Source organism: Armigeres subalbatus, chromosome 2 (genome assembly GCF_024139115.2).
Source record: "Armigeres subalbatus isolate Guangzhou_Male chromosome 2, GZ_Asu_2, whole genome shotgun sequence".
NCBI classification, from domain to species: Eukaryota; Metazoa; Arthropoda; class Insecta; order Diptera; family Culicidae; genus Armigeres; species Armigeres subalbatus.
The window spans coordinates 26,552,685-26,565,362 of NC_085140.1; the positions used below are offsets into that span (position 1 = coordinate 26,552,685).

General features: G+C 39.3%; 1 protein-coding gene across 1 annotated transcript; it reads right to left on the reverse strand.

The window, feature by feature from the left end:
* Positions 1 to 377: 377 nt before the first annotated feature.
* On the reverse strand, positions 378 to 5,476 carry LOC134218310 (dolichyl-diphosphooligosaccharide--protein glycosyltransferase subunit 2). Its single transcript, XM_062697252.1, has 3 exons — positions 5,315 to 5,476; positions 2,652 to 4,160; positions 378 to 1,141 (listed from the first exon to the last, which is right to left on the reverse strand). Exons 1-3 carry the CDS (start codon positions 5,325 to 5,327, stop codon positions 786 to 788), a joined length of 1,878 nt encoding a protein of 625 aa, XP_062553236.1. The 5' UTR covers positions 5,328 to 5,476; the 3' UTR covers positions 378 to 785.
* Positions 5,477 to 12,678: the final 7,202 nt, after the last annotated feature.

The following is a 12,678-nucleotide window of genomic DNA, read 5'->3' on the forward strand; positions in this document are numbered from 1 at the left end:
AATAAGGCATTGAATTGATTGAGTTTTAACATAGTTTTAAAGTGCGTCAAATTAGGAACAACTTTGCGTCAAATAAGGAACATAGTAAAATTAGTGCGTCAAGTTGGGCACCTCAAGTACTACATAAAAACAGATTAAAAAACTAAGAAATAAACTTATATTTCGAAGTTTCATTATTTCTACACATTCTATAATAGTAGTAAGCTCGTTATGCAGAATATTAAGCGAATCCATATTGGAATTATTTTTTTAAATAATGATTGTTTTTAAAATTTTCTTAACTGCGTCAAATATGGTGCTTCCACGGTAATAAGAATGTGACATCGTCATCAACTACGTTATTGAGCGGATTTGTCATCTAGTAAACATGCTCAGGATTATTGTTTGTCGCTTTTTATTTTACTTTTTACTCATTCGCACTTCTATCAGATTGGTACATCTTGTCATTCGTAAATTAGTTTCCCGCTTTAGAGACTAGTGCGACCAGGAACAAGATACTGTTTCTCGACGGATCAACTTAGATTAGTTATTTTTTACTGCTTTCTTCTTTTTGTTATCAGACTAATTCCACGAATGCACGCGACATATTTCCACTAAAACTGAAAATACCCTTCGAACGAATGTGAAGTGCTGCTCGTCCCATTTGGTTGGACCTGCCTTATTCAAGGGAATGGTTTGAACTCGGTAAGCGTTCAATTAGGGTAAGGTTAGTGGTGCATCGCAGTTAGGGTTAAGACAGTTGACGAATGTATTAGAAAAAAGAGAGATTGGAGGAGATCACACGCTCACTTCTCCGAGCTTCGACCGGCAATAGACCTGAGCAGTCGATGACCGCACAGGAAGGTAAACAGTGCCAGCGGAATGAGATACCGGATGGTATCGAACATGTTCAGCTTCAGCCAGAACACGCCGAACAGGGCAAGGATGGCCCCCAGACCCAAATGGAATCCGATGGCGCCGAGCGAGAAGGGGAAATTGCTGATATTCACCCGAAGCTTGCCCCACAGAAGGAACAACAGAACGAGTGGCGCGATGCACAGACCAGTGAACAGATCCGACACCACTCGGGGAGGGCGCTTCTCCGGAGCGCGGAATTGATGGATGATCTCTGGCAAGGGTTGACGGGCAGCATGGGCGTTGTCTGGAAGATAAAAATAAATATTTTATTAGCTTTATAAGCACTGTGAATAATTTGACGGACAATTAAACACAATAAAACATTAAAAGAAGGTACACAGCAACCATTTGCTAACATGACTGAGACAGCAGCCTAGACGAATGCCGCTCTTCAACAGGTCTGAGTGACAATCGATTTAAGATTCGCGAAACATTATGGTGTTTAGAGTGAAATCAGTAGTGATTCAGTTTGGTTGCAAATTTTCGAACACTATTCTAGTTTGAATATGAGCCAAAATAGAACAAACTCACACTCTTCCTTAGCAGTGTTCTATTCATGTTTGATTTTTTTTTCATTAGATGAAATGATTATGTTGCTACTGAGGAAGGCGCCGTAAATGTAAAGTGGATTGATCCTTACATAAAATGACGCTTTCATGCACCAAAACAATTGAAAAATATTTGAATCTCGTGATTCATTCGTGGTTCAAATCTGCAGAAAATAGAACTGAGCGGTATAACAGTTTCAAGCTTTTGAATCTGGACTGTTATAAAAAATGAATCTTGAGCCACTGCTGGGAAAATGAATGATTCAGATTCATCTTCAAACTGACAGCCCCGAACAATTTGAATCACTGCTGATTTCACTCTTAACATGGAAAAAACAAAAATATACAATTTAGGGATTTTAGTAAGGGATTAGGCTTAGTTAGCCAGCTTTTAGCAATATATGGTTTTACTGACTTTAATTTCTTAAAAAAAAGTAACGGACATTAATTACAATGTTCGATAACTTAATGTGCATGTGCAATGCACAGCATGTAAAATTTATCGAGTCGGAAGTAACCACTTTACTTCGCTTAGCCCAAATCCCAAATTCTCAACAACGAACATACGATCTAACAGACAAAAATAAAAACCCACTCTCACTCGATTTGGATGTTTACAAATATTACGTAAAGGGAAGTTAATTTAGAAAATAGATTGAGTATTGGATCATGTGTCCGATGTTATGAATATGGGTTGCGAAGGCCGTCGGAGGTCTAGTGTTTTGAATATCGCAGGACCAGACCTGTTCAAACCAGAAACAATACATTGCCGTGCCAAGCATAGTTATCCTATGCCGTTTTTTACGATGCCATTACCACTGAGCTGGCGGTGTCGTATTTTCCTAGACAAGTTTTTTCTCTATCAGACATCATGGCTATTGGCTAGGCTTGCCAGCAATCCTTTCTAGTTCTTAAATCCTTTGATGGAATCTTTTGTTGGCCACCAGGGCAGCAAAAAGGCCATGAACTAAAATCGACATGGGACGACTATGCTTGGGACGGTAGTACATGTTTCACAAACTGTGCACATGTTTATCGAGTTTTCCAAACATAGTAAGAGTCTTGAATTTTTAGAAAATAGAAATAGGATAAAATCAAGGGTTGCCAAAAACAGGAAGGGACTGTAGTATTGCTGTATAAACTGTAAAACATTTGCCAAATAATTACTCGAATGAAATATCAATTATAGAATTCCCCATTGCTTACCTTTAGAAATATCCGCTGAGAACTTGAGGCTCACATCGGCCACCAACCACTTGAAAGAGTTGGAAATCAACGAATCACCGACAATCAATTCGACCGAGTACAATCCACTCTTGTGTCCGAAATCATTGCTTCTGGCTCCAACGTCCATTTCGAACTTGTACGCCTTGCTCGAGTCCGCCTCGGCAACGAAAACAATTTCCTCCTTAGTAGCCTTATTGCGAAGTAGGACAAAGGCCTGATGCACGTTGATCGGCTTTCCACTGGACTCATCAACAAGGACTGCCTTCAGCACAATTTTCTGCTGGGAATCAGCCGCAAGTTCGGTATCCAGTTTGTTGGCATAGCTGACAGTGTGCTTCTTGACCGCCGATGTGCTGTCCGAGTCTCCTACTCCAATTTCCAAAGAACTAACTTTAACTTTGCCGAGGACATTGATTTTCAGTGTTTGCTTATAGCCACCAGCTTCGACATCTACTTTGTACTGTCCGCGGGGAGGGTTAGCAGATTTCAAGTTATAGGTGAAGACACTCGCGTCGCTATTACTTGGGACAAGATTAACCTTGCTAACGATTGCTTGATTCGTTGTCTTAGAAGTGACCGTAGTGCTGACAACGGCCAGAGCGGGACTTAATGGTTTACCCAGCAGATCACTTACTTTAACCTGCAGCACAGGGGATTCTGGCAGTAGCTGACCATTTCCTGACAACTTCACGCAAATCGGTGCAATAGTTTTTTGAGCCGAAAGAGTGTTCAATGCCTCCAACAGAATGCTCACCCCCTTTGGAGTTTGTACTGAAGAACGTGACAAGAAATAAGCGGCGAACTTGACAGCCTGCTCAGCGTTGATCGGAACTGGTTTGTTCAGACTGGTGGACAACTTGAAAGCGCTGTTCACAATCAGAGCAGTGATGCTCAAACCACCCTCAAACTGTAGCATTTTTCCGTCCACTTCATCGGCTTGAACGAAAGCTTCTTCTACGCGGTCATAGGCAAAGGCACCGCTAGTGCCTAACTCGGCTGCCACAGCGAACGCATGTCCCAGACTGTTCAGAGAATCATCTTTCTTCAGAATCGCTTGCAAATTTTTGGCCACGCGTGCCTTCGTGGTCTGTTCTACTGTTGCACCTAAGAAGCTCGCCGAATTTAAGTTGAAGTACACTTCCTGTGCAGAATTGGAATCTTTCTGCAGGGCTGCTTCCACAGACTGTTTAACCTTGCCTGGATTTGTTTTACATCCGAAATTCTTCCATGCGCCCGCAAAGTAATAGTTTTTCTCAAAGTCATTGTACTTGGACTCGGCATACACCTTCTCCAGCCGGGTACATGCGTCCGGGGATTTTTCAGCCACGTTCACCGATGAAAAGTATACCGACTGCAAGTCCGATGACGCGAGACCTTCGACAAATATTTTTTGATAGCGGTCCTGATCCACTGGAGTGATAAATTTCGACACAGTTCGCGAAGTCCAAACCGACGACACCAGGCAACTGCCCAGCAGTATCAGCAAACCTAATAATTGGAAAAAATATATGTATGTAATATGTATTTAGTTTCAGCAAAAGCACGTTTTTATAAATAATTAGAAGTTACTCCAGATTAACAATATTGGCATTCATGCCATCATTATGATGCCAAGAATATTAAACAGGGTTGGTAGCAAATACAATTTTAATTACTGCAACTAAACTATTTGCTGAGTAGGTATGTAAGTAACTTATAACCATACATGCAAAATAAAATTGGTGGAGATGCATATTTATGACACAAGTTCAAAAGCAGACTAAATTCCAGTTGGAATGGTTAACCCCGATCATTTTTTAATTCATATGACAGGTTAACATTTAATAATTGATAGGGCCGACATGCCGCTGTAAGCTCGCTCAATGCAGGCGAGTCATTGTTTACAAAGGTCTAACAGACCAGCAAACGTAAATCATTTTTTTGTTGACTACAGAACTAACTGATATGTAAATTATTAATTCAGTATTAAATAATATTTTGCTGGTTGATGTTTAAATGATTAGATGGCTTCGCATTTTATTTATTAATGACTTTTTAGTTATTGCCTAAATATTTACCGATTTTTTAAAATATAAAACAATGAGGATCTCAATTTGCATCAAACAATTCCAAATCCGTTGCGTAGAGGATCTCTTAACAATTCATATTAATCACCGTGATTTTTGAAAACTGACGATTTCTATAATACCAGTAATATTAGAACACACAAACGTATCAATTTGAGTTAATATATACAACAATAAACCCCACAACGCGTATTTATTTGACCTGATCTAAAGTTTAATAATTGGCAGGCTACCGTTGATGTTGATCTATAAAACCAATTACAATTAATGTTGAATTCAAGGATCGATAACAGCCCTGTTGATGCGCTAGTCTTGCATGAAATTATGGAAAAATAAAGAAATTTAATGTGCTGAGTCGGGGTTCGAGCTGATTTGATTTCGAACTAAAATACGAGAAAGGCAAAAAGCCAAAAATATTATTTTCATGCATATTTTTGCTGAAAAACATTTACTAATTTTCGATTTTCCTACATCGGATGCCAGCAGCCATAGAGAAGCGTTCCACGACCGGCACTGAATTTCCATCATTTCCCACCCACGAAATCTATCCATTCTGATAATTTCTTAAGTACTTACCGAATAACTTCATTTTCACACCGAAACCGATTCGAATTTTCACTCAAATCCACCAGAAAAATCACTTTTTCCACGGAAAATAGTTTGTCCCCGGTGTGAACAAACCGCAAAACAAGGAGACGGGTTACCACGTCAGAAGCAAATCGGTGACGATCCCCGAACGTCGATCGATGATGATGACATTTTGAAGCTGTGGCAGTGGCAGAGGATATTGTTTACCTTCACAGGGGTGGGCTTACAACTTTCGAGCAGTTTTATACTTTGTTCAGACGACAAACTTCAAAATAATTCGGTCTATCTTGATGAAATTCCTCCTGTCGATAATTTGAATAACATGTTATGTACTCTGTACACAGATAGAAATAAAAAAAGCTAAATAGATTGAAATTCATTCTTAAAGGCTACTTTACACCTCGGGAAAATTTTCCGCCGGATTTTGGTCCCCGTGCATTTTAAATGGGGCCGGGATTTTGATTTTCCGTGCTCAAATCCCGAAAACATCGCATATGCAAAAATACATGGGGAAAAAATCCGCGGACCAAATTCCCGAGGTGTGAGGCTACCTTAAGCCATATTTTGTTTATCACACACAAAACGCGACGCGACGCTGGACACAACACTTATGGTTCTTACAAACGAAAAAGGATTTTTTTAAATTTCATGGGCCAAGGCTCGATGTTGCCCATCTACAGGACGTGGTCCAACTGGTTACAAATGACGACGATTACACTTTTGTACTCGGCACAGTACATAAACGTCAAAAAAAGATGGCATTCACATTATTTTTTGCTTCGTCAAGTGGATATGTGAAGATTATATCATAGATATAATTATCAAGATGTTGGGGTCAGAGCAAATTAGTACTCATTTCATGGTTCCAGTGTACTAAGCTCTCTGGTACCCAGCGGTACCCAGTGAAACTAAGCAAACTTTGATGTAAATTTGAATTTGTTCTAATTGTTCACCGTCGCCATTGGTATCATGATACTTGTTTGTTTATGATTTTCCTCAGGGAGTCGGTGAATTCGTGAAATCATCTGTTTATTAGTTTCATTTGTAATGTAATAATTGTATATTTTCTATTATTTTAGGTTTAAATGACTCAAATTTTATGTCCCCGGTACCGCTTAATTCCGATATAGGTCCAAACAACATCCTAGCAAACAACTAGCAAGTGGTCTAGTCACGACAGCTTTTTAGGCAAGAACGGAAAGTCTTTTTCTGCCTCGATTCTTAGGATGTTGGTGTGTAGGTTTTAAAAGACGTGAAGGGCTTGAGCATGGAATTTAATTTTGAATGCCCTTTTATTCAAAATTCATTCACGAAAACGAGCTACAAACGGGTGGTTGACGGCTGGTCGGGTGACGGGCAGCCAACCTGCGCCAAGGTGGATTGAAATCAAACGCAATGCCGCACGAAAAGGACAATCGGACATTGCAGATCGTAACCGGCCAGAGGCGGATGGTGGTACGGCTAAAAAGCCGCGTGACTTTTTACTCCCGACTGGAGGGTGGACCACGACGCAGCCAACGGTCTACGGTAAAACAGCGTGGTCGATCGTTTGGCTGGGCTAGTGCCCACGGCTGTCGAAGCAAGATAGCGCTTCCGGGTTGCCGAATACAAGACACGATGTGCACAGATTGTATTGCTTCGTTCACTAAACTCATGGTTTCGGCACTCATCTTCTCAGGGAAAGCGAGCGTTCGATATTTTTTCCTTTTAACATTTATTCGCAGTGGCTGAGTTCGCTCATTGTCTGGTTTGCGTTTAATCCATGTGTAAAGCATAGATTCAAATTCGCCCTTTGAAAAATTCAGCCACTTGTCTTCACGCTTGATTTTATTAGATAAGAATAAACAAAAGGTACCCGCTGACAGCATTCATTGAGAATGCTTTATAAGCATAATAGCTGATAACCTCGATGCCTGGGAGTCTTGTGACTAAAACTTCTCATAAAAACAGTTTGTCTAAGAGTTCCCTCAGAACAAGCTGTATATTTTACCACGTTTCTACATAGTTTTATCTAACCAGCCGCAAACCATATCTCACAATATGGGGCAAAATTGCTATACAAATTGGTGTTACGGATCGTTCAGACTTCTAAAGTTCAGATTAATCCCGAAGATTACAGACTGATTCGCATATTTCTCGAATCTTTGGTCAAAATATCGGGAGGAATTCTCGGTGGATTTTTTAGGGGGAGTTCTGGGGATTTCTGAAGGGAATTTATTGTGCAATTCATGGTAGAACATCGGAGATATAACCAAAAGAATTTCCAGAGGAATTGGGAAGTATTCATGGAGGAGTTAACCGATTAATTCCTGGGGTAATTTCCGGACGAGTTTGGATTTTCTGGAGGAATTTCTGTCAGGAAATTTCATGGGTAAATTTTCCGAGGGTACGAGTTTTTCTTTCTCGAGCTCGGTAAAATCGGGCATCACTGTAGTACTTCAGTAAACTTCAAAAGTGAAATTCGGCAGAAAAATTGGTTTATTACTGATTTTCAACAACATATTTACCGTATCTCAGCAACTGTAACGTCACTTTTACTGAGATCTCGGCAAAAACCATGTTTGCTGGAAATCGGCGGTGCCCACCTCGGGAAAATTAACAAAAAATGCTGAGATCTCAGTGAAAAAAATAAGTCCGTAATGAAAAAGGTTTATCCAAGCCAAAATATCCCGAAAAAGACCGCACATCCGATTTCGCCTGTTTTGCGGGAAATGCCGCCTTCGAGAAACTTTGTGGACTGGAAAAAAGTGTTTCATTCCCCTCGGAATTTTAGAGAATTTTGATGGAAATATCCGGATTTTTTCGAAAGAATTATTGGTATTTCTGAATTATTTTTCTGGAAGAATCTACGGGGGAGTTCCTGTAAAAAGATTAAGAAAAACTCTTGTGAATTATGTTTATCCAATTAAATAAATTGAAGCGTGAAGCCCCGATCCCAGTTTTCGCCGCTGTCGCTGACGCTTGGCCGCTGTCCACATTATCATCCGGCATATCTCCGATCGACTGTTTGCACCGTAACCCGTTAGCTGCATCACTGACCGGCTAAACACCGACCGCTTTACCATCCAGCCGCCATTAGACCGACGCCGACCTTTTCGCTCCATAGTTCGCTAGCCGATTCACCGTTTGACCACCCGTCGGTTGCTAACCGTTTCCTACTCGTAACATACTCGTCGGCAGCAACATTGCACAACCACCCATCGGCCAGACTAACGAATGGCCAGCTATCGCATCTCCCTGTAAGTGTTTCAAAATTAAACTCCTAAATTCACTGGAAATCTACAAAATTTGATCATCCACGAAACCTCCCCATACCTAACATCCGGAGATACGGAGCAAAAGAGGCCTTCTGCGTCCGCCCCGGGCGGCTGCGGCTAGATCTGTGCAGTCCCGGGGCCATAAAATTAAAGTTTCATTATCATTTGGTTTCTTATATCATGCTTGAGTACAATTTTTCAGGTCGAAGTTGAGCTGAAAAAAATAATAATGGTTTAATAAAAGTAATTGGGAAATATTTATAAACGGCGTAGATTTTAACTAACAACCACTTCTAAAGGTTTTCATTTTAAAATATTGTTTTTGTTTGGTGAAAAATTCGTTGCTATGACAACAGTTCTAAACCGTGTACTAAGGGGGTATCAATAAATTACGTATTGGGTACCGAGGATTGCCCATAGTCTATGAAACTGGCACCATAAAATATTCGCCAGTTTCATATTGATTGTTGATTATATTGGCGCTTCATCTTCGTCAGTACTGTAGGGTCATGGGTTCGAGTCCGAAAGTAGGGTCATGGGTTCGAGAATCGAAGGGAAAGTGGTTACCTCCAATACATTTTCCAAATCAATATCTTCCACATAACCAGAGGCGTATTCACGTTCCGAGTCGTGGGTAGGACAATTAGGAACGGCCAATTTGGGCAAAAACTCTGATGATAACGTTAGCATTAAGCGATTTACATAAATTTGAAGGTGTTACAACCCTACACTGAAAATAATCTTGTAGTAAAATTAACAGCGCAAATATGTTTAATTCTACTATATCAGAACATAGTTATATTAACTATAGTGATTCTTATTTTAACTAAAAAATTTTTGATTTTACTATGAAATGTCAAAAATAAAATAGTATTTTCGACAGTCCTCGGTACGGTAGTTAACTCTTTGGATCATTCTGTAGAAATGTCTCCATTTTAAACTTGTTTGATTCGGTTTTCAGAGAGATTTTCAATTAATTTGTGAAACATGAAAACGTCTTCCTGGTTTGCAAGGTAAGTAGATTGTGTACTTCTAAAAAGACAAGCGAATTTTTATAACATTTTCAAAGGTTCCCTCAGCATTTGGAAGCAGACGTCTACAGAAAGATTTTGTACCTGCAATCTCCACCTCGATTTCAACGAGCATCGGAATGGCCATTTGGAATTCATGCTCGGAAATGACCTGGCGGATGCTTTAATCTTTGCGATATCTTCTTCTGGTTCGAGAAACTTTCCCGCAGAGGAGCAGCAATTTTGAAAAGATCCGCATCAAATAGAAATTAAATTCTGTGATTATGTAGATTTTAAATGTACTCTATAGCCTTTCCTCCATAGCAATGAAATATTCAAATTTAATGTGAAATATAAAATATTCAACCAGAGAGAATGAAAAAATAAAATAAAACAAACATAAATCCCCATAAATCATTTACTCTGAGCCGAAATAAAAATATTTGTTGTTAATATTACCACGGTCATTCAATGCGCATAGTAACATCTACTACAATGTTTACAGCTGCACATCGTATATTTAACAACAATATGCAGTCAACCCGACGGAATGTCAAAAAAGGCTTCATAGTAAAATCAACTGCAGTTATGGTTGATTCAAACGTTATGTGTAGTCTGCACAAATCAAGTGGTAAAATGTTTTTAATTTTACCCTCGATTTGGTCAATATTACCATGCCGCTTCTTTCAGTGTAGAGTGTTGTAAGAGAGTAGCATCTCCACAGGAATCCGTTACCACAGAGGCACCAACAGTCCAACAGTCGAGATCTTGGCCACGTACTTGCGAATATTTTAGGAGAAAGACAACTATTGAAGAAATTCGCCGAAGAGAACTCTACGACGCCCCATAGGTGCTGTTCACACCGCTGGGCGACAGTAGCCGGTGTCGGCATAATGGCCAAACCCTTTCTATTTAAGGAGTGTTTTAGGAAGAGGTCAAAGCATACCACGAGGAACATGTATGAAAGAAAAAGAAACAAAAACAAATCTCGATACTGTTGTATATTGCTCTAAAGTTTATTATCAATCTTCGTGAAATTTAGTAGTGTTAGCAAAGCAAAAGTTGTAGTTTAGTGAACTTTACTTTCAAATCAAGTTGAATTACCTGTAAGTAAAAAATATATATAAATCAAGATGATGAATGACCTAGATTACATCTATCTAGTTTGTACCATACTCAACGCGAAGGCAGAACATAACAGTGCACTCAACCGTATACTGACGGTAGTTTATACGGCATAGTTGCAAGTACCTGAAATGAAAAATAGTAAAATCTTAATTAAAGAGTTGAATAAAATAGCAGGAGTAAAGAAATAGCGATGGAACGAACGGAAATAGGATCAGCAAGAATTCGGATTCGTAAGGAAGTGAGAAACTATTTGAGTGAGTAGGAATAATCATGTAACTTTAAAAACTGTGTAAAAAATGTAATTACTTCTTATAGTTTTTGAGCTACTCCGAATAGTTGCTGCGAAATAAATAGTGTATCCAAACAGGTGCCACAAGGGTTTTACAATTGTTAGGAAGGCATAGCAGTAGGAATCGTTTTGCCGTAACACATGCAGAATAGGAAAGAGACGAACCTGCGATCGAGCCCACAACCTCCTGCTTATAGTGGGCTTCGTGACCGTGCGGTTAGCGACCACCGAGCTTGTCTCCAATTTGGGCAACTGTTTTGGTGATGAGAAATTAATGCACATTCTACCTATACTGCCGAGGAAAGCATAACCGTCCCATGATGATATGAAATCCATTTCAATGTGGACCAGTTTGCTTGCGGTGGCATATAATCAATTCTTAAATATTGAATCAGGACTTGAAAAGTGCTTGCGGAGAATATTCCCATAATTTGGGATTTTTTTTTCCAATTTTCAGGACAAACATCGCTTTTCCAAGATTATTAAGGGCTTCCACTGACTGAACTGACATTTGACAAATTTGTAAAAATTTCTCAATGGTTTCAATCAATTATTGCTAACTACTTGGATTTTATATCAACTTTCAGAAATGGTTATGCATCTATCGATTGAATGCAAACTGCCAAGAAATCACATGATTGTCAAATAATCTTTTTGGGAGCTCAGAATTCTCTACCGATCAGGTTTCAAGTGGGTTTTTGGATTTTTGTGGTTCCTCAGATTTCAATAAATCTTCTGAGGCTTGTATAAAACTTTTTTACGTGGGCTTAATGGCTTCTAACATTCAAACAGCAACATGCGCTTAAACTCATTTTTTAGTGAAATTCAAACAACTTGATCAAAGTGATTTTTCAAAGAGACATAAAGTTCACCACTTCAAACAACGGTTTGTTTGGCGGAGTTGTAGAAAAAACCTTTACTCTAGAAGTCCACCATTCAACACATTTTAAAATTTAACCTCTGAAGTGAGTTATTGACATACTACAAAATGATCGAGCCCAAATTACTAAATGAACGAAAACATTCTTGATCCAAGAAATCTCTTTGAAATCTCCACAGATTCCTGCCAGCCAATGACTTCATCTTACCATTTTCATGGGTAGGACAATGCTTTGACTGTCCTACCCATGAAAATTCATGCGTAGGACATGTCCTACTTGTCCCACCCACTCCCGGCGCCACTGCACATAACGTACATATTCACATATGAGTTTTCATAACATTGTAAATTAACGTCCAAGTCGGGTGGTTTAATCCCCGGAAATAGGCAATTACCGTTGATTGAACTGCGTTTTTATGTTCTTTTAAACGAACCTTCAGTTTTCGTCCTGTTTGACCAATATACACTGCAGGGTAGAGGCCTGAATAAGAGAAACGCGGATAGGTATGTGCCGCCAATCGAACCGTCAAAAAACAGCAGCCAATCGAGCAGGAGACCTGTCAAGCAGCCAAAATGTTGGCTCAAATACTAAAAACGGCTAAATGCCATTTTTAAATAAATAAAATTTAATGTATTTTACATTAGTTTGCAATAATATATGCAAGTCATTTATAGATTATGAAATGAAATACCATTGTTTATTGGATTCTATTGTTATGTGATGTGGACACATAAAATAGCGGATTGTGAGATTTTATCATCATAAACCATTTCTTCCTTTTCATGTG